At 36.5% G+C, this 22,347-nt stretch overlaps 1 protein-coding gene across 7 annotated transcripts in view; it reads left to right on the top strand.

Annotated features, from left to right (window-relative positions):
- DCAF6 (DDB1 and CUL4 associated factor 6) overlaps positions 1 to 22,347 on the top strand; it is a 92,106-nt gene that overhangs the window by 33,115 nt on the left and 36,644 nt on the right. For 4 of the 7 annotated variants that reach the window (XM_076351120.1, XM_076351138.1, XM_076351131.1 and 1 more), the window contains exons 5-11: positions 609 to 722; positions 1,766 to 1,901; positions 3,840 to 4,054; positions 6,674 to 6,767; positions 9,830 to 9,949; positions 10,181 to 10,426; positions 15,764 to 15,931. In XM_076351120.1, coding sequence (XP_076207235.1) covers positions 609 to 722; positions 1,766 to 1,901; positions 3,840 to 4,054; positions 6,674 to 6,767; positions 9,830 to 9,949; positions 10,181 to 10,426; positions 15,764 to 15,931 — 1,093 coding nt within the window. The remainder of the gene's footprint in view (positions 1 to 608; positions 723 to 1,765; positions 1,902 to 3,839; positions 4,055 to 6,673; positions 6,768 to 9,829; positions 9,950 to 10,180; positions 10,427 to 15,763; positions 15,932 to 22,347) is intronic. The other 3 variants (XM_076351147.1, XM_076351155.1, XM_076351164.1) reach the window with 1 other exon arrangement.

Raw genomic sequence — 22,347 nt, 5'->3', positions numbered from 1 at the left:
GAGACTCCATCTGAGTCTTCCCTAGTTTGAGAAGGGCTGAGGTCGGGAAAATGGTGCAATATAGTGCTCTCTTAAAAAGTAAAAAAAAATGCAGTGGAGGGGGGTAGGTTAGTAACAGCCTTTAATGCACAGTTGCTTCAGGGGACTACTTTGAATGTAAAGGAATGGTCCAAAGGGAATAAAAGCCATCTAGTATTTTAATGTCATTCAGACTTCTGAGGGTTTTGTTTGTCTTCTATTACTTGATAGAGAATAAACTGAGCTTCTGTTGAATTTTTGCAGCAAATTGATTACTTATCTGAAAACTGATTGCAGTAAATGTATGTTGCTCATTAAAAGATAATAGAAATAACTGTAAGCTTTGACCTATAAATATTTAATCTTATGTGACATTCCACAGCTTGTTTTAACTTCAGTAGTTCAAACCTTTTCTTGAAAATAAAGAAACATCAGCAGTTTTTCAGTTTTCCTCTTTATTTCAATAGAAAGCTTGACTTGAGTCATAATTGCTTCAGTCTTTAGTGCTGCTCAAAATGTCGATGCTTTTATTTTCAAATTAATGGTATTTCTGGAAGTAGTAATTCTTTTTTTTTTTTTTTCTTGAGCAGATTATGACAGTACCAAATGATCCCTATACTTTCCTCTCTTGTGGTGAAGATGGCACTGTAAGATGGTTTGATACTCGAATCAAAACGAGTTGCACAAAGGAAGATTGTAAAGATGTAAGAGTGAAATCTTTTAATAAAGATGACCTAAATGTAGAGCTGTACATCATACAAACATAGGATATGAATTCTGGTAAGGCTTTTAGAAATAATAGATTTCAGGGTCGTTGGTGGAGATGACAACATGTTTCCCAAGAAACAAAAAAAGTTTGGGGAGTCTTTTTTCTTTCTCTTTTTTTTTTTTTTTTAATTTATTTTATTTTAGTATCTCCTTTGACACTTTTTAGTTTACGAACTTTGGTGCGAGGCTTCAGATATGGTAGAAAAGATTCTATGTTGAAATTGAATCTCTTGGTCTGGTTTACATTAGTTACTATAGAGTGCAGAGTTGGAGGCAAATAATGAGCCTTGAAAATCATCTGCAGCCTTGTGTTCTTGAGCATCCTTTGTCCCTCTCTAAGAAAAGATTTGGTAATGAATTATACTAGATCAAATTAGTCACTGGTATTACTCCCTAGAAGGTAAGGTGTTGGTGGTGTCCACTGTGTTTGGATTTCAGGAACGGTTTTAATATTGAATTGGAGAAAAACTGACACCAAAGTATGTATTACTACTGTCAATTAATTTTATTCTGCTTTGTGCATATTTACCAGTTCTAGGGGTTTCTTTCTTTCTTTTCCTCTATTCAATTATCTGCCCATAGATCAAATCTATTCTGATCCTTTAAATTAATTTAGACTGTTTCTGTGTATTTGGTACTCTTCTGACTCAACAGTTATTATATTTCCATAGGAAAATCCAAGGTGCAAGCTAATTTATAAATCTATAGTTGTTATGCTTATCTATTCTGAAATGTTTGTTCCTGTGGTTTGTTTGTTTTCTTTTTTAGTTGATCTCATGCTATATTTCTTTCTCTGATAGTTTTCCTTCTCTGCAGTGGCTTTTCTGTTTGACATGTTTATAATCTGTCTTTCACAGGGCCAGACCTGGTTTTCTCAAAACCTCCTTGACCAATGGGCCTGTGTCCTGAAGTAGAAAATAGAATTATACTTCAAATGTTCAGAGCTATTATTTGAATGCTGTATTTCTGTTTGTTTCAGGATATTTTAATAAACTGTCGGCGTGCTGCCACTTCTGTTGCTATCTGTCCACCAATCCCGTACTATCTTGCTGTAGGTTGTTCTGATAGCTCAGTAAGAATATATGATCGGCGAATGCTTGGTACAAGAGCAACAGGTAGGAACCATACCTTACAGTAAACTTTTCTAACCATCTCCAGTTCCCATTTCAGGTTCTTTTTTTCAAAATAGATGGTGAATGACTGAAGTGTAATACAGAATGAAGTATAGCTTTCTTCTCTGAGAACTGTGCTTTGTAATAATAGTCATTTCACTCTAATATTTGCTAATACAGAAATCTTCAAGTAAGTAAACTTAATCTCGTCATCCATTTTAGAATACATTGTATACTGAATGCAGAAAAAGACATTTTGTAATGTCTCTTCTTTTGTCTTGAAACATGTGATTCCAAGATTCCAAAAAGCTAGTGATTGCAGCCTGCAGTGGTCCACCTGAATTTTAATTAAGTTCTTATGTTCTTGTACTCTGCCATGCTGGAATGTGTTGCTTCTTATGGGAAGGGATCTTAGGAACTCTATAATATCATGTAATATGCTTACCTTTGGAGTAGTTGTTGTATCTAACAAAATTTCACTGAAAAGCTACAAATTTTTCAGGTGAAAGCTAGCATGCTCCAGATGCTTACCTAAGGATTTTATAAAAAAATTTCAGGTGACAAGCAAAAGTGTGTTATGTAGTTCTAACATATCTCTTTCTTACAATGTATGATCAGTGTTTCTTTGGACACATATGAATTAATATACATAGCTGTGCATACACATTCATGCAAGTAAGCAGTGTCGCAAAATCTGTCATTTCTTGCAGCATTTTCTTGCTGATGATTGTGATGGAGGAGAAAGGAAACAATAAAGATGACTCAATAAACATAAAAATACCCCTCTCATCAGGCTAACGTTCTTAGAAGATCTCTCCCTTTCATCACAGTGGTCAGCAAAATTCTGTGAGAACTGCCTGAGGAACAGATTCCGGGGGGGGTGGGGGTGGGGGGGTGGTGATTAAAAGGTACTGTGTACCTGCTCTTGTATTGTAACAATACAGGAATAAGATGAATTCAGGCATGCCGGCCTGTAGAGTAAAGGAGAGAAAAGACAAAATTTTGAAGATTGTAATTTTTCTGGATGTATTGGTATAGTGTTCTGTTGTTTGTTGTGGGGTGGGGTTGTGTTTGGTTTTTGTTTTGGGTTTGCTTTTTTTAAGAGGTGAAGTATTCTATGACTAGAGAGCAAACTATTGATTTTCATTTAAAACTTTTTGTTTCAGTCCTTACGTAGTGTGAGATGATAAACTCTGAACTTGTCTGTGGTCAAGGGCAGACTGTTGCACGTACTAAACCACAACAGATACGCCATGCGGGAAACAGTTACATGGCAAATTATGAGTTTTTGGAACAGTCTGTTTTTCTCAGTGTTAGATCTTCTTTTAGGTAACTTTTATCTGCTCACAAACTTGTAATTCTAGAATTTAAGATTGGTTTAGTGTGTGGAATGGAGGTGAGTTGTCAGGGAAGCATGGTAAGTCCAATGTATTGTATAGTTCTGCAGTTTCAAAGTGACAGTATTATTATGTCTTGAAGAAAAACTAGTATTTTTTTAAAACATTTTGGGTAGAAAAGAGGAGATGTATGTCCTAAATTTTCAAAGTTTCATATAACGAATTCCTTTCTAATTTGTGTGTAGATACAGACTTGCCTTCTTATTGTGTAAATGTTCCAAAATTTCCATTGGTACTACATTTGACAGATAGCATCCACAAACCATTATGTGATGGGTATATGATATATGTATATATTTTTGTGTGTTTTCATCTTTTTTTTTTAATAATGTACATAGTGTTTATAAACAAATATAAAATATTAGTAAGATCTGATATGTCACTATTCAGATCCAATTTAATGCAGAAGCTACAGGATACTTAGCTTTTCTCTGATCATCTTTTGTTGGATGTTAAATAAGGAGTATATTGAAGCTGTTGAAAGTTTGCAATAGTAAATGTGTCATTTCTCCCCCCCCCCCTTTTTTTTTTTTTTTTAATATAGGGAATTATGCTGGTAGGGGCACAGTTGGAATGGTGGCACGTTTTGTTCCTCCTCACCTCAATAACAAATCCTGCAGAGTAACATCTCTATGTTATAGTGAAGATGGTCAAGAGATCCTTGTTAGCTACTCTTCGGATTACATATACTTGTTTGATCCCAAGGATGACACAGCACGAGAACTTAAAGTTCCTTCTGCTGAAGAGAGACGGGAAGAGGCAAGTGATTAAGATGACCTGTTTTCATGTTTTATATTTTTTTCTTGTGGTATACTTGTATCAGTTGTATTTCCCTTAAAATTAATGTTAAATTAATGTTGCTGTTCATAGACTGCAGTGTGACAAGTAGATTGTGTTACAAAATTTGCATATTTGCAATGTATTTATTTATTTATATATTTACAATATTTTGTCACTCTGGTTTTCTTTCTTGTCTGGTTTCCCTCTCCTAAAGATGAGAAGGCATCTACGTGAACCTCAGGTTATAAGATCAGCAAGGGTGGCAGGTCACTCTTGTAATTGAGGTGTGTTCTCTGTTATTTTCCATGCCACCAAAAGCATATTCCTTGAAATCAAGTATAAATACTCTTTGTAAAAAGTTATCATTTAATGACAGAGATGAGAGGGTACAAAATGTTTAGATCAAGGAGGTGAGCCACTGCTACTGAGCAGTATTAAGTTTTGGCAGTGTAACCAAAACACAAGCAGTTGTTTATTATCAGTTCAGCTACAATGAGGCTGACCCTTCCAGACTAAATTTTCTGATCAATATAAAACAAATCTCTTCAACTACAGTGAAGTTATATACATCTCTACCCCTCCCCCTGCACTCCCCCAGCCATTCACTACTTTTTTTTCTGGTGTTATGCTCACCTTTTCACAAGCTCCTCTGTATCCTGGGTTCCTTACCTTTAGTCTGAGACAGGGGCCTCAAGGGAGTTTACAATGAGTTGTCAGCATCCTGCTGTCTTCACCTGGAGAATGAGTGTGATGATAATGATGGTGGTTTCTTCCCCCTCTTTGCTGGGAGAAGCATGATGTTGATGTCGTCTTCCTTCTTTTTCTTAGAATCTGCTTGGAGGCCGTTTTTATACATTTTTCAACACGTTTTACATGATGCGTTTTCTTTATTAGTTGGCCAATATGGCATGTTTTTGCTTTTAAATGCTTGCTCTTTGTCCTTGTTGTTATCCCTGAAACAGTTGTTACTTGGGTCCAACCTTTACAGTACAGTTAACAGCCACGGGTGAGTTGCTGAGAAGGTGTCTCTGGTATCCTCCTGTGCCCACACGTGCAGGATATTTGCTGTCAGCCCGTGCCTGTACTACTTTATGCTGCATCAGTATCCTGTGGTCACAGGTAGCCCTTTCTTGCACAGTTTAGCTAGCTGGCGTTCTTGTATATATCAAAACTGTTTAACAAGAGGTTGTACACCGCACATCTATGCAAATCTAAACAAAACTAAAGCAAATTAGGTGATGATCACCTGGTCACTAGACAATTGCTGTTGCAGCTAAATGAGCTGAAAGAACGCTCCCAGCAAGTGAAGTCCAACAAAGCCTGACAAGTGTGAGGCTTGTGGTGTTAACTTCATACTAAGCCTGTGGCCTGTTACTAGCAATGACCATACTGTATTTACTGGGCCGCAGGCTATTACTAGTACAAATATTGTTGATCAGAAGGGGGTGTAGATTCATAGGACTAAGAATGTCCAGCTGAGTTACACTGTTACCTCACTGAGGCAGGAGAAAGCAAAGAGGAACCCAGAAAAATTATGTGATGTACGAATCGTTCTGCACTTCTCCCTTTCTTCTATGTAATGTTAATCTGATGTGAAGTAATTTGGTGGAGAATTGACTGCCCAGTTGCTATAGAGAGAGGAGATTGTGACCACCTGGTAATAACAGAACCTATGTATTCGTTTCTTTTGTAGGCACAGGATATGTCCTGTTATCTCTTCTTGCCGGATGATTTTCCTTAAATACTATTTTGATTTCAGCCTGGCTTTAAGTTGTGTAGAGTAGAAGGAATGTAAAGCTTTCTTCCTGCATCTGCTGGGTCCTGAAAGTTAACACTTTAATATGCTTTCACCACAGGGGTTTTGCATTTAATTTAAAATTATCAGCACAACTATTCACCTTTTTTTTTTTTTTTTAAGTCCAGAAATATCCAGCCAATACACTTAATTTCAAACTCTGAACTGCCTTTCTGAATGTTCAAAGCACTAGCTGTTTCTCTTCAAGTTGCTGAAAGTAACACTACCTATATAGTACTTGTTTTATACTCCCTGCTGCAAAAAAAAAACCTGTTACAAAAATTAAAAAAAACCACAGGTTAGAAAATAAACTGAAGTTTATTTTCATAAAATTTCTTTGTTTTGTTAATGTCTGATTGTTTTTTTCTTTTTGCTTAATTGCAAATCCACATTTCATTAAACTGAAGCTGCCATATAGTTTTTAACATGAAGAGGTGAATATTTTTGCAAAATTCAGGCTGAATTCTGGAAAACCTTAATTATTATTCTTCAGTATGGAAAGCCTCAATTAGCACAGTAAAGTTAGTATTGCATAAAATAAAAGCTGCATTAGTTGTGAGAGTCATTGATTTAGACTGTTCAACTTCTGTGTAGCTAAAACTCTTGCATTCTGTTGATACAGTGTTGTGCTTATTCATAGTTGATCTGAACATGTGGCTGACATTCCATTTTTTTGTGACAGATACAAATTTATGTAACTTAAGAAAATGGAGATATTGCATTTATATTTAGACTTAGAATTCTGTACTGTCCAACATAAATAGCTTTGTAATGCCTTTCTCTTCTCATTTCCCCTTCCCTAGTTACGGCAACCTCCTGTTAAACGTTTGCGGCTGAGAGGGGATTGGTCAGATACTGGACCAAGAGCAAGGCCTGAGAGTGAACGAGAAAGAGATGGTAAAGTGTTTGCAGTTGGAGGGGGGTTGTTGTCTTTGCTTCTGTGTTTTGTTTTGGTTGTTTTTTGTTGTTTGGGTTTTATTTCAGGAATACTTAAGAAAAATTGGAAAATATGTAAGTGCTTTAGATGAAACTGTCCATGTTTTACGAATCAGCTAGGTCTTAAGATGGTTTTCTTAGAATTTAACACAGAACTGCTATTCTACAGTGATTTTTAAAAATGTCTAAATTGAAAATATTCTTACCAGAAAAATTATGTTGCTTCAGTTAGGCTGATGTAAATCAAGGGGAGCTTACTTCATTGTCATTGGTCATGTAGTAACACAAATATGTATTTCCCTTTTTGTAGTCAAGCCTCATACGCAATCAAAGTTACAAATGAAATGCTCTGTAATGGTTACATTGGGGGACTGGAATTCAAACCAATAGGATTCTAATATTGTATTTTTTACTTTTTTATAAAACACATGTAGTGACTAAATTGTTATGCTTATATTTTCATGTTTGTAATGTATTACTCAATTACTTGAGGTTTCAGTAGATAGAGCATTTCCAAAGCTGTGCTTCAGTGTCAGAAAATGGGATACCAAAGCAGGGCAGAGGATGCTTTGTCACTCATCTTACTCTTCATCTAATTATGTGTTTCTGTTTAAATCTGACAGGTTGTGGGGGTACCAGTTTTTGTTCTCGTTCTCTTAAATCTGTCTCCCTTTTCTACCTACCTTTTCCCTTTCCGGATTTTCTGTGTTGGTTTTCTCATCTTCTTGGTTCCCCAAACTAGAATAGAAGTGTCTAGTCTGTATTGGTCCATGTAGAGTAGGATTCTGTATCTGACACAAGCAATAGGAGATGCTGTTCAGGGAGAAAACATAAGCCTGTCCTCTTACCTTAGTCTCTTGTCTTTGTTGCTCCCCCAGTATTCAGAATTACTGGATTAGGAATGGTAGTGGGTACGTTCCCATCTGTTCCTTTAGAATCTCCGTATGGTTCTATTGCCTTTGAGTTTCTGTAATCCTTTTTTGAACCTGTTGATAATATTTCCTATGGCAAAAAATTCCAGAAGTTCAGTGCCCACTGTGTAAAAGAATACTTTCTTTCCTTTCTTTTAAACTGCTCTCTTAGTTTCATCATGTGCCTTCTTATTCTAATATCACAAGATTTGATTATTAACAGTTTTACATTCTCGTTACTTGGTGCTTTCATTCCACAGACCTTGTTTGTATACCTTACCTTCTCATATTAGGGACACTTCTGTTATAATTTTTGTTGCAGGTTTTTCCCATCAAAATCAGTTGCGGCTTTGCCTTTGCACAAAGTTACTTTTAATCTAAATTCTTTTTCAGCTAAATATCTTCAGTGTCCTTCTAGCTGTCATTTCTCCATAATAACAAGTAAATCTGCTGGGGAGATAATAAAGCCTGAGAAAAGGACTCCTCCAGTATAGACATTGGCTAGATTTTTGTTTTCTCAAAAGAAAGCTTCAGCAGCTTTACTGTGAGTTATTTGATATAACTGTATAGTGAGACAGAATAGCTATATTGCATTAGTTAGGCATGTGGTGACCTGTGACTTATTTTTCTGTTAACTGTTCGTTGTCCTCTCTTCCCATCATTAACCACCTTTTGTCTGTTTTCTTCAGCTGTTGCATTCCATTTTTTGTGTTTTAAGCTTCTGAGGTCAGAGCTCCTCTGCCTGGGGTACAGGAAGGGAATGAGGGATCCCAGGGGAGGGTCAGAGACCTGCAGCGTGGAAATGAGGATAGACAAGGGCATTGGGGTCAGATTGAGGGGCATTGTTTTGGGGGTGGGTGGGATGGTGTGTTCCCCTTCCCTTCTCCATTCCCAACAGTGTCTTTTAAACTCAAGCAAATAATCTAAAATCAAGGTCTAGTGATGATATATTAAAGCTATATCCTAGCAGTGAAGATTATATGCAGTCCTGAAAGATAATCAGTTGCTCCAGATATTTGATTAGTCTTTCAGGTTTTATAACATCTGTGTGGGTAGCCGCACTGATCTTTGAGAGGCATATTCTCAGTGTACAAGTTCTTCCCAAGTATGCTCCAGAATCTTTCAGTGTTAGCTTTTGTATGCAGCGTATTGAAATATTTTTCACATATGTATTTTGATAAGTAATTGTACTTCACAGGGATTCTATTTCTTAAGGTCTTCAATTACAAAACTTTTCCAAAAATTGCTTAAACACCGCATACTTCCAAAGTGGCTAAGGGGCCAGCAGAAGCTCTTACTTCAGTATGAGTGGAATGATCTTCTATTGGAAGATTCCAATGTGTTTAAAAAAACAAAACAAAACACCCCCCCCCTCCCCCCCCCAAACAAAACACCACATTTCACAGAATACAGAGAATACTTAGACTCAAATATTCTATTTTAGCCCTTTACAAATGGAATTTTTCCCTATCTTCTCTCTTGAAACAAATTTTGTTTCATATGTCATAAAACCAGAAATAAAATAAGAAGAAAATGTTTTGAGTTATGTTGGAAGAAAGTACGTCGACGATTTTGCTGCTTGAGAGTCTTTGCAATCCTGACACTTGATCCAAAATGTGAAAATTAAAAACCCTAAAAGAACTCGGCTGTTGTATTAAATTGTGAAATTTATGTCATTCAGTTTTAAATGCTGCTTAAATAAGATAAGAAAGCCCAGATTTTTATGTTTTTCCAGCTAATTATAGAAGAACCAATTTCATCATTAAACAATGAAAGAGCGAAAAGACTAGCATAAAATTAGCACATGATGTTTTTAACATTTCCAAAAGGCTTCTTCATGACTTAGAGTTTCCTCATAAGCACAATGTCATGTGTACAAAAGCTCCAGGCAATTGTAAAACAGAAAAGGAGGAAGGACTGTTGGTTTTCACATGGTGCCGTGTTCAGCTGGCAATTCTTGCTGGACTGTCGTGCTGAAAAAAGGAGATGGTTCAGGGGATTACTGGTTGCATAGCTTACAGTGCAGGGGTTTTTTATGGAAGAAGAAATGGGGGGGGGGATGAACGCTTTTGTAAACTTGTAGATAAAACTTTAGCATTACTTGTTTTACAGGGGAGCAAAGTCCTAATGTCTCTCTAATGCAGAGGATGTCAGACATGCTGTCAAGATGGTTTGAAGAAGCTAGTGAAGTTGCACAAAGCAATCGGGGACGAGGAAGATCACGGTCCAGAGGTGATTTCCTTCTTTTCAAGAATAATAGTTACAACAGAAAGTACGTTTATACTGGATGTACAGGCCTCGAATATCAGCCTTTCTGAGGTGTAAACTAAAAAATTTTCAGTGCACTCTGAAGAACTGAGCACACTTGTTTGCCATATGAATGCTAATGCAAAGGGATCTTTAGAGACAGAGTAAGTTTACCTTTGGGCTCTTGTTTTTCTTGCTTTTTTTTTTTAATCAAAGGTGGGACTAATCGGACAGATGCTCCTGCTACTAGTAACGTGCCACCTAGTACAGAATCAGAAACTGCAATGGAAGTAGATGGTTCTGAACAACTTCCATCATCTTCCTCTTCTACAATGTCAGCCCAAGCTCCTTCAACATCATCTTCGACAGAAAGTCCCCCTTCAACTTCATTATTGTCCTCTCCTGATAATGAACAAAGGCCTTCTTTAGGGGCCTCAGCTCAACCTGTGCTCCATCAGTCTGGTGAGAAGAAATTTCATCTTGTCAGTGTTTATGAAAAATGCTTTCAATAAGAAACAATTTTATTTTAGGATATTTTGGGTAATTGATCTCAATCTGTTTTCTTTCTTGCACATCCTTAATGAGACTAGGTATTTTATAGTTACCAAGTGACTGCAGCTGTAGTTTAAAGAAAGAGTAAAACCATCAACCGTATACGTTTGTCTGAAGAAGGAATCTCAAAGGGGATAACGAGTATTGTCTTTTGAAGCAGAGAAAACAAGCAGTAATTTTTTATTTCTGAACTTATTGTTCTCTTCATAGAGTACAAGTAACATCGTGCCTTCTTCAACTGTGATTTGGCTGTAGCAGCATCAGTGCAATGAATAGCAGAACCTATACCTGTTACGATCAGAGGAAGTAGAGAATGTCTCCTTCAGTAGGAATCTATGTCCTCATTTCAGAGCCAGCAATGTTATTTTTTTTGTTTCTCAAAAGTATCTGGATGGGCAGGGCTCACCTTGCATGATATTCCATTATTGGTTAATAAATTATACTACATACTGATTTTTAAGTTTGTATATCTTGAAGAAACTCATCTGTATTTAATACACTTACATTCTTATTGTGGGGAAAAAGAAGAAAGTATATTCCACTGTGAATGTCAGAAACTTATTTGGGTAGTAAAAGAGCACCTTATGCTTTGACTTCCCCTTTTCCATCTCTATGCAAGAAAAGATGCCACAGCCTGTAGAGTTAAGTATTTGCACGATAGTTTATTTTTACTTTTTTAAAGTGAGTTTCTAGGCCTCATAGTTGTGGTGGAAAGGCTGATGTGATCCGAAACACCTACAGGTTCAGACTTGATCATTTTAAAATCCCATGATTTTTGTATAAATTCACCTTTTGTCTTGTACCAATTCTGTTGTAAAAAATCAAGGTCTTCGTCATTGGAAAAGATGACTGATAGGATCTTCAGGCCCTAAATTGGATGTTCTGGGATAAAGGAGAGATGGGGATTTCCCAGGGAAAAGTGTGCCATTCAGTGTACTGGGCTGCTGCAGCCAAAGTCTTTGGGACAGGTGAGAAATGATTAGGTATCTGGTATCTGAAAGACAGGGAAGCTAAAGACATAAGTTGAAATTCATTAAATGTATCATTCTCACCCTTTCAAACCTTGCAACTAGTCTGTTACTTATTTAGAGGAAATAAACAGTGAGCAGAAGCATGACAATACACACAGTCCAGATACTATTTCTAGAATAAGTGAATGCTAGAAAATTTATTTAGTGGCAGAGGCTTTTAGTCACATATGTTTTTTATTAGTATTGGTGTCAGCTTGCTGCAATCTCAAGTTTTTCACAATACACACACACAAAAAATTGATTAAGGGGTCTACCCTAATTCAGTGTAACCCAGTTTAGCTGCCACTATCTTTTGGTACAGAGGGATAGCCACCAAAGAACACACATACCATTACCAAGGGTTCATTTTGATCTTTTTTTTTTTTTTTTTTTTTAAAGTAAACGGTATATTCTGGAACTTACACTGGCCAGGAGAGTATGTCCCATACTAAAAATAATTGCTTCAAGCTATGTCATTGAAACTTTGTGGGTTGCATAAGGATAATACACTAGAGAGCATTTCTGGAATTATGATGCATTTTCTGTCCTGCATTTTAAAGAATGCATGCTGACTAGAAAAAGTGTTTTCCTCTCTTTCTCTGAATTTGTCTGAATTTCTAAGTAAAAGTTTATTCTGCTAGCATGAAACTGAAGTTGTTATTTCTTAATCCAGCTCTTTTCTAAGAGCATTTCCTCTTTCCCAGTGTTACTTTGGACTTAAAACTCTCCATATATTCAGTTTTGAAAGGGGTAGTGGTGGTTGTTTTGTTGACAGACAGTGGATACTTTCTAATTTACTGCATAATGTTTGATAGGTTCTTTGGCTACACCTAAACAGGGTGTCAGATTGGCTGCTGATTCTTCAAAAAAAAAAAGTCACCATCACCCAGCCCCCCAACTCCAAGCCCACAGAAACAAACAAACAAAACTTTATCTGGTATTCTTTATTGCTGTATGCAGATTTTAGTGTTAGGACCAGGTGTCAGGTTTAAATTGCCTACAGGACTCCTGCAGGAGTAAACTTAATAGTACTATACGTTTGCACACCTAGTAAGCATCTTGTCTAGTTTGCACTGCTTTTAAAACATTTAAGTTACCCAAAGACTTGTTTTACAGTAACATGGGCAAGTGCAGGGAAAGGGAGAGCTCCTGGGCAGAGGGAGCAGGTCATGGCAGAGCAGTAGCCGTGGGTTTACGAATGGGTAGGCTTGAATGTGAATTTCCATTTTGCAATGTTTGTATACTTATGCTACCCATGACTGTGCTCAGTTATGAGATTCTATTTACTCACAGTCTCTAGTCTATAAATGTGAAAACACTGCACTCTGCATCAAGAACAGGATTCCCTGAGTTTGTTCAGCTGCTTTTAGAGGTGAATAAAACCTGCTGCTTTTTGGGGTGACAGGATAGGAAAAGTGATAATAGGAGTAATAGTTTAAATACAGTGGGGTTGAGTAGGAAGACCAGGTAGAGGTGTGTTGTAAAAGGCGGATGACTGGGGAAGCGTTTCGGAGAACGGAAGAAGGAAAATGAGAGGCTTTCAGCCATCATTTTGCGTAAGGTGGTGGTAGATACAAGTTTGGATATTGTAGCAAAAGAGTTAGCAAATGAAGAGTATGTTTTCAGGTAATGACTTATTTTGAATTGGAGCATGAATTCATACTACAGAATGGAACAGGCTTATAAACAGCTTTCCATAAATCATTTCTACAGATTTCTGTACTGAACACGGGCGCTGGTGGTAATCCTGTCTTTGAAATAGCAATGTCTTTATAATTCAAATATAATGTTGGTATGGTGTTCCAGAAAATATGCCATGTGGTGAGCATTTGAGCTTCTACATCTGAATTACTTACTTCGTCTCTTAATGTTTTAAAAAAGTACGTTTGAAATAGTCAGTACAAAAATGGTTCAGTGCTGGAGCTTGTTGGGATAAGTCTCTTTATCAGAATGTATATTCTAGAAGAACAGAGTTGGAACATTTGAGTAAGTTCCAAATAATCAACAAGATCAGCGCAAAATCTCAGTAACCTGTTCTTGTCAGTACATTTTAATTTTAATTTTTTTTTTTTTTTAATAATGAGAACAATTGCTGGAGATTTTCATGCTTGTCACTAAGGAAAAAAATAACAAATTTATTTTCTTGCCCCACTTGGCCCATTCAGTGGAAACCATTAATTCATTTTTTACATTAGTTTTAAGATGCTGTAGTTTTAAACCATGAATAAACATCAGATACAACAAACTGTAAAATATAATAATGCTTTTTTCCCCATAAATAATATTTCAGATACACATTGGTACCATTGGGGAGGGGGTAGGGGGGTAATTGACTAATTAGAACAAAGCTTAATCTTAGTATGTGTTCTGATGTAAGGTAACTTTGCTTTTAAATTTCAAATGGGAAAGTGGCAATAGCTGGGTTTTTTTTTCTTTCAATTTCTATTTCCTCACTCCATTTGCTGGCAAAATAAACATTTGCTTAGAGATTCTGAAATGTGTTAAAAGGTGTTGTCGTTGAACATATTCAGGATAGTAGTTCTCTCTTTACATTTTGAATTGTAGTTCTTGTTACATCTTAAATTGTAACTGTCTCTGGACTGAGTGGAACTGAATCAGCAGCAAGTACTGAAAACTGCAATTTTAGACATCATTGAAATTTCCTTAAAAGCATTTTCTAGACTGTTTGGAGTTCTAATTTCCATAAATGTTCATGGCACATGAAAACTATTCATAGCAAATCTCTTTCATGCCATACCCTTTTTAGGAAGTATATCTTTTTCCTTCTTGTTACACCTCATCAACCGTAAACTGGCAGGATGTATTTCCCAGAAGTGGTATTAGAATGAGGACATTAGAGCTCATGACTATTCGATATTAACTGGTGCCTGCCACTAATTTTTTGAATGATTGGGTTCTGTCTTTGGGTTTGTTTCTTTTTATGAAAGAAAATTTAAAATTTGCTTCACTGAGTGAATAAGGGTTACAGAATATTTGTAAAGCTTTTGCTTGGATGAAAGGTTATATGCCAATGTAATGCTCTCTAGTATTTTAATGTTTCATAGTACTGATTTTTTTTTTTTCTTTGCAGATTTCCTCATATCTACAAAATACTCCAGAGTGCCCTTGATAGAAATACTTTCAGGATAGGTCTAAGCTAGCAGTTTATAGCAGAACTAGCTGGAGCATTTGATGTGAATATTCGAGTCTGAATTAGCTTCTCTACCCTACTATATTATAGATGAGAGTAGTTCAGCAGTGGTTCAGGTCAACGTTGTGCTTCAGCTATTGCTAATAAAGACAGTGTCTGTGTTGTATAAAGAGAAGCGCTTACTATACAGCACTCGTGTAAGTGGAGGAAATCTGCAAAGAGCATGGGATGAATAAAAAATTACTTGGACACCTAGTTTTATAGCAGTTTGCAAAAAAATCCTGTTAATCAGACAGTGGACTGATACATGCCAAAATGGTATAACTGACAAATGAATAAAGACAAAATGATGAAAACAGTGAAGTCTCTAAAGATGGAACTGAAAGAATAGTATGTTAAGAGAATGATACTAAGAATTGTTCATGATTCAATAAATTATGTTCTCTGTAGGACCACTTAACAGTGTTTTCAGACTTTGAATCCTCACCCACTGGGAATGTCTGAGATAAATGAGTTCATAGTAAACTGTATTTTTTGGTTAGATGCTCTTCTGCCACCTATTTCCATAGTCTCAGTTTACTTTTTTCACAGGTTTGTTTTGATCAAAATTGTAATAATTTTTTTTTCACATCAGGAAACCATCACATTCATTTTTAAAATTTACCTGTAGACCATAGTTGCATAATTTTACACCACGAATATTCTCATTTGTTACGTGTGTTAGGAACATGAAAATAAATGCTTCTGTTTGCTTTGTTTTGAATCAGTCAGGATCTATCTTCTTTGTTAAACGGTTTAAGTGTTGGAGATGAGGAGGGGGGTGTATTGTATGACATGAATCCTGAACTTTTAAGTCCTGCGATTCATGCATTTAGGAAGAAAAAAACAATTTCAATATTTTATTTTATAATTTCTGGATGTTAGTAAATGATTTACATAATTTTTTTCACTGTAATTACACCTAGTATCTCTTGCTTCTCTCTTTGGTCAGTCCCCCAACCCCTCCTCCCTGTTCTGTATATTGTATGTTCAATGCTTCTTTCTTTTACATACTTTTTTTTTTCCCCCCCTCTCCCTGTTTGTCAGAGTTAATGGGACCTGAGTTAGCTATAATCCGTAGGGGTCTACAGCGACTGAGGCTTAAGAAGGCAGAACAACAGAGACAGCGAGAGCTAGCAGAGGGTTCAGCGTCACAGTCGTCATCCTCTGATCAGTCCTCCTCTAAGGGCTCCTCACAGGACCCTCAGACATCAGGTTGTCGTTTGTCAAGGTTTCTTAAGCAGCTAACGTAGTTACAGTTTGTGCTGCTGTTGTTTGCTGAGATGCTTCTCTTCCAGAACAAGACAGTTAATGCATTTGCTGCTTGTCTTACCTTGCATGTGGTGGTGTTTATCATCACATGGCTAGGGGCAGAATAATATTGACAGTTTTCATTTATCTAACATGTTTGGATTATATAGCTAAGCGATACTATATGGTGAAAGTTTCCTAGGTGCATGGTATCAGGTATGTGCAATGTTTGTTAGAGCAGTTGAGCAAGAAATTGTTAGGTCCCGAATAGAGTAAGGTACTTACACACTTGAAATTGCGTTTTGGTGTTAATTGTATCCAATAGTAACATATAAGACTTGGCTTTGGTTTAGCATATGTTCTAAATCAGGGTAACAATTCAGTAAAACAGAATTTTGGCACTCTTAAATGCTGTGGTTTTACAGTAAGTATAGTGAAAATACTTGTAACAAGCCAAAGTCCCCAGATATGCTCTCCTTTTTTGAACAGAGTGACTTTTCATTTCACCATCCTCTTTCTCTTGTCTTACTGAGGTTAAAAATTATTACAAGAAAGCCTTGGAGATGTTTATTATAAAGAGACATATTGGAGAAAGTTAGGTAGATGCATGCATATGAATAAAGAGGTAAACCCTAAAGCATAAACTTGAAGAAAGCTTTGTCATGGCACCACGTAAAAATGAGTGAGCTGCATGCTGTGTGAAAAATCAGCATATTTTGTGTTGAGAAGTAATGTCTAGCAATGTTTCTTCTATGGATAAATTCTGTGACATTGAGGTGTGGCTAAATTATTTATAAGGATTGTGTCGTACATTCACAGCTTGACTTGCTATGGTTCAGTCTAATGGTTTATCTGGAGCCTTACAGAACAATTTGATATAACAGTGGCTAGTGTTCTAGTTACAATGTGTACTTACTGAATTTTGAATAACTTCCTACACGAGAAAATCCTACAGTGAGTTTTCAGAATGTTTGGAAACCAGTAAATCCTGGAGGGCTGTATGCTTATCCTAGGGATGGCAGCTATAAGTGCCTGTTACCCGTAGGAGGAGAACAAGAAAAACAATGGTAACAGTGTTCTTGTAGGTGGCTGCAGTTTCTTGCCAGGAAAAAAAAACCCTACCAAAAAGCTACCAATTCTTTTTTTCAGCAAACTGAACATCAGAATTTATTAACTCAAAGATACGTATTGATAGAGGCAAAACCATAGCTAACACTTGCAGTCAGTAGATCTTGATCTTCCATTTTCTTTTTGGAATAACTTAAAATTATTTTTTTTTTTTTTTTTTTTACTAAATTGTTTCCCATTGAATTGAAGTTGGAAAAAAAGTTTGGTTACAACCATATCTGTAGAATTTTCACCTGGAGGTATATCTGTGGATATTTTACTGCCTCTGAAGTATGTGTTGGTCTGGGTTTCACTTGATACTGTCTCGTCTATCTCTTTCTTAGTACTCCTTCAAGGATGCAGTGTAATTCTTTACTCCCAGTTGCTTGTGGGTCAACATACTGTAGGAACCATACTGACACAAATTTGAAGTTTTAAGCTGAGTAATTGCTTTGACTGGGAGTCAGAGATGTATTGTCGTTAGTTTGAATCACCCATCACTGCCTCTTGGAGTTCTGAGTTCCTATGTGCTTTGAATTTTAAGGGAACTAATGGGAAGGTCCGATCGTTTCGTTTGGCATCACCAGGGAACCACAGAACACATATGTAGCCTTGGAGGAAACTAGTAGTCAAATATTTACCTCATTCTTCGTGTGATGACAATGAATTTGCAAATTTAACCATTTTACTTATTAAGTAGTTGCTTTGAAAGATAGATTCACTTAGCACTATTGAAACATTTACTTCTGGGGAGAGGAAGGGGGAACAGTTTTGCTACCTGACCTCCAACTCATTAGGATATATATCTTTGTGCTGTTTGGTCTGATTGGTGGAATTTGTTACCTTCAGCATTATAGACAGTGGAAGACTTAAAATGAGGAATTCAAATTTAAATATTTAACGTGTTCGGTCAATTATTCCTCAAGAAGTTTGATAAAATATTACATTACCTTTTCCATTCTACTTGAATTTCTTGTATTTACACATATCTGTTGTGCTTCATCAGCTTCTTTCATTGTATTCCTCCTTCCCCTGTTATGGGAGGGAACAAATGAAACTCGTTTCTTTTGATTGGGGAATCCAGATCACCTTTGCATTGTCTATTTACTTTTTAAGATTTCTGCACTCTGGACGTGGAAATATTCTCTGTATTTGCTCATTTCTTTTTATGCAAGTTACTTTTGTTTTGTTCCCTTTTTCTGACCTCCCAAGACTTATTTTTGGAAGATGTGTATCTGCAGTCTATTCCTCTGGAAAACCAGAGGTGCAGATTTTTGGTCTCTTGCTTCTCCATAGAGACAATTGTTTTCCAACCCTGTGGTAAGTTGACATTTCAGAAATGTGGTAGGAGAAAAAGTAGTTCTTCGGGAGATTTTTTGGTTGTGGGGTTTTTTTGTTGGGTTGTTTTGGTTTTTTTTTTTAATAATAAACTTCCATACAGAGACAGTCTCTGTTTTTTTTCTGCAAGGTTGTCTTTGATGCTCTGCCTTGAGGCAGATGTTCAGTTCTCAGGCACATACTAGTCGTAAATTTTTCAAACAAAAAATTACACCCCAAAATGTGTCTGCCACTATGTGAAACGGCATCATAGCCTCTGGCCCAGGGCTGCAAGTTCTCAATCCCTACTCTGGCAAAACTTGTACAATTTACACTTGCAATTTTTTTTTTAATTCACTGTAAGACTAAGGCCATTTCTTCTGACCTGTATTTCATTCTTAATCCTTATCTTTGCAATCACAGAAGCTCAATTATAGCTGTAGACACAGGCTGGAGAAAAAAATACTCCAGCCGTGTAAGAGATCACCAGTAGAAAATGTCAAGAGCTGAAAGCTTTTACAGGTTTAATAGAAAATTAGACTGTATGGTAGTTATTCTGTCTCCTAGTCTAAGGACTTGTAATAGTTACATGAGGATTTGTAAGCTGTACCTGTAATAGTTAACCTTCACTATTTAGAAAAATATGGTCAAAAGTTTATGATGTTGTTGAATGTGAAAGTGAGTTAACTGAGTAATGATTCACAGTGGGCTGATTTGACATTGAGGAACAAGATACTTCATCCTCAGATGGCAAAGAGACTTTGTTTTAGTGGTTACCTCTTGTAAGTATTGTGTAAATTTGGCAGAGTTTTAGAAGCAGTATATGCTGCGTCTATCAGGCCTATTTTGTCTTCAAGCCTTTGCTTAGGTATTGAACAGATTCAGTTTTTTTTGATAGCTGCTTTAATTAGGGAACTATGGTGAGTTGTTTGGTTTTTTTATTACATACTTTCTCCAACAAAGCCTAGTTTTGACTTACTCATATTTTTGTGGCATTTCATAACATTTAGATCCTGTGCAGTATTTAAACAACAGCATATATGTGCTATATGCAAACTACAAAGAACATAAACCGTTTTAACCGGTTGTGTATTGCTGTTCTGCCCAGTGCTGATATGCCGTGTATGCATTGCCATTACCTATGTCACTCCTCTTTTTGAGAACTTGAATGCAATTTGAGAAGTTACAGAAATAAGAGCCAGCTGATCTCGAAGTGGAAAAGAAACAATAAATCAATGTTATAGATCAGCGTGCATCAGGGGTTCCTGTAGCAGTCAGTGTGCATAATCTTACCCACAAAAATACGAAGTAATATGAACCTTTTTTGAAGAAAAATTAATTTGATTTAGACTGCATTTATTGTGGAATAAAGATATATACATGTGCCTGCTGACATATTGCAGAACCTGTGATACACATTGACTTGATTCTTTTTTTTTTTTTTTTTTAAACTTTGGTTGTTTCTAAAGTCTATATGGTCAGTGTCTTTACAGCGGAACAAATTGGACCTTCTTTTCTGTGTTAAAGCTTTCTGCGAAGAACAAGGGGATGACTGCAGTTTTTATTACTAGATCCTTTGCATTCTTTGTAAACACCCAGATGTAGAAATGTGTCCATTTGAAATCCAAAATACGTAACTGAGAGCTTATTCACTGTGCAAAGCAATTATTCCTAGTTATTAAAACAAGTATTTCATTTCTTAGATTAAGGTCCACTATATGTACCATGTTGAGGACTTTAAAAACAGGTCTCACTGCTTCAGGCCTGACTCTCACACTGGAACCAGGGTTATAGTGATATAAGGAAGAAATTTTTTTTTAACCAAAACAATAGAGGTGGCATGCTAGTATTTTGATGAAGTCAGGTGCTGATTGCCCAAACTACAGGAAGACCCCTCAGCATATAACTGATTTTAAAATTATCTTCTATTTTCTGTTTGAGGTTCCCCAAATTTCTGACTCTCCAGTTCCCTCTTTAAGTGGTGTTCCAGTTTAGAATGTACTGGTGACATTACAACCAGTGGTGAACTGCATTGGGATGTAGACCCAGCCTGTGAAGGCTCAGGTAAGATTTTTTGTTTGTTTTTTTAACTATATGGCACAGTTTTGGTAATACTTTTTTCAAAAGCTTTATCAGAAATTATGAAAGTACTTTTTCAGAATCTTTACAAAACAAAGCCATATATTAAAAAAAGAGGCATTTACCTGAACTTCCCTAGGCTGGTTTCATGGTCATGTTTATTTCCCTGCCTGAGGTGTGGGGTTCCAGACTGCAGTGCCACTTCAAGGGGTGCTGGTGATCTGTGGCTTCAGGGGACTTGAAAAAGGGAAAAAAAAGTGAGTTTAAAATTGCTATAAACTGAGCTTTTTTCTTAACCATGTTAATTGGAATATTTAGGATGCTTCCTATATGTCGTTTAAAAATTCTTATATTACAAGTGAAATGCATTCACAAAGTTATGAGAAGACATCAAAATAATAGTGAAATGTGGGAGATTTAAGCCTACGTTGGCATGGACTACTACCTCAAAAATTTTTCATTTTTGCGTACTGTGGTTGAATGATGCACATGGTAAAACATACCTGCTTTTTACTAACTGTTGTATAACGTGAGGTCTTAATAAAATTTACAAGTGCTGATAAGGGTAGTAAATGTAATTTCTTATGTTTATAATTAGAGTATGTTAGTTCAGTCATATTTCTTCTGTTCATCTTGGTCTGAGTTAAAGAGCTGATGAGATTAACTTTTCCAGCCAAGTAAAATGTTTGGCAGTATGATACGCCTTTTAAAAAAGGACATATAAGCTTATAGAAAGAATTGGAGTGCAAGAACAGAGCGTGACTGAGAATCACTGTCTTCTGTCATTAGGCTCCTCAACTTGCTGTCCAAGACCTCCCCTCCCTTTAGCACTTTTGATACAAGTTAATCCCAATCACGGGCTTCATAACTGTGAGTCAGTGATCAAAGCCAGCCTGCCCTTGAGAGAGGCGTACCGATTCCTGTGCTGAGTCAGCTGGAATACAAGTAGGTCATCTTATGACATGGTGCGTCTTTACACCAGGTTTTTTGCTCTGATATACATTCTAAAAAGTGGATTACTACTCCATTGAAAAAACTCCACTGTAAATACTTCTAAATTAGAAATTATATGTAAAGCACACTTCAGTTTTGGAAAGTGAAATATATTAATGTTACAAGTCTCATATTTAAGAGCTATGTGCCATCTAAATCTAGATGACAAATTCTGTGATCTGGCTTAGGTGTGTTTGGTGCAAGGCATGGTGCAAGGCATGGGCATGGCTGAACAAAGGTGAAGACAAAACAGGACCAATTTTATGTTCCCCAGTTACAGAAATAAAATGTATAAACCCAGTTACCAAAACAAGCCAGCCTCCAAAGCACACTGAGCTTGCCTCAGACTCTCCTGGTCTCTGTTCTTCAATCCTTCTCCCCTCCCCTATGCTAGGTATCAGTGTAACGAAGGAACAGAATGTGATTCTTGCACCAACAGCTGGGAATGAAGTATCATTTGAGGATATATATTTAAATCAGCTTTGTCAATTTAGCAGGTTTTATGGCTGTGCTACAAAATAGGTCTCGCTGGTGATTCTGGCCCAAACCTGGAAGTGAGCTTCCTGTAGGAAAGAGCGTATTATTTCATTGCTTTCCTTGTATAGGATTTAAATTTATGTTGAAATTCCTTTAGCATGCTGTGATGTTGGCAGACTATGACTCAGTTTATAATACAGGATATTAAATCCTTTTAGCTTAGCATGAGTTTGTTTATAACAGAAGATTAACAAATGGAACCAAGATATAGTAGCCTAGCCAATATCTTTGAAATACTGCACTAATTTATGTACACCAGCTTATCTTAAGATAACGCAGAAGTAAGATCTGCTCTTCAGAGGTGACAAGGAAAATAGACTCACAGAAGATACTGAACATTGCATCTG

The sequence above is a fragment of the Aptenodytes patagonicus genome, chromosome 1, assembly GCF_965638725.1.
Source record: "Aptenodytes patagonicus chromosome 1, bAptPat1.pri.cur, whole genome shotgun sequence".
NCBI lineage: Eukaryota > Metazoa > Chordata > Aves > Sphenisciformes > Spheniscidae > Aptenodytes > Aptenodytes patagonicus.
This window is presented reverse-complemented; position numbering and strand designations above follow the sequence as displayed.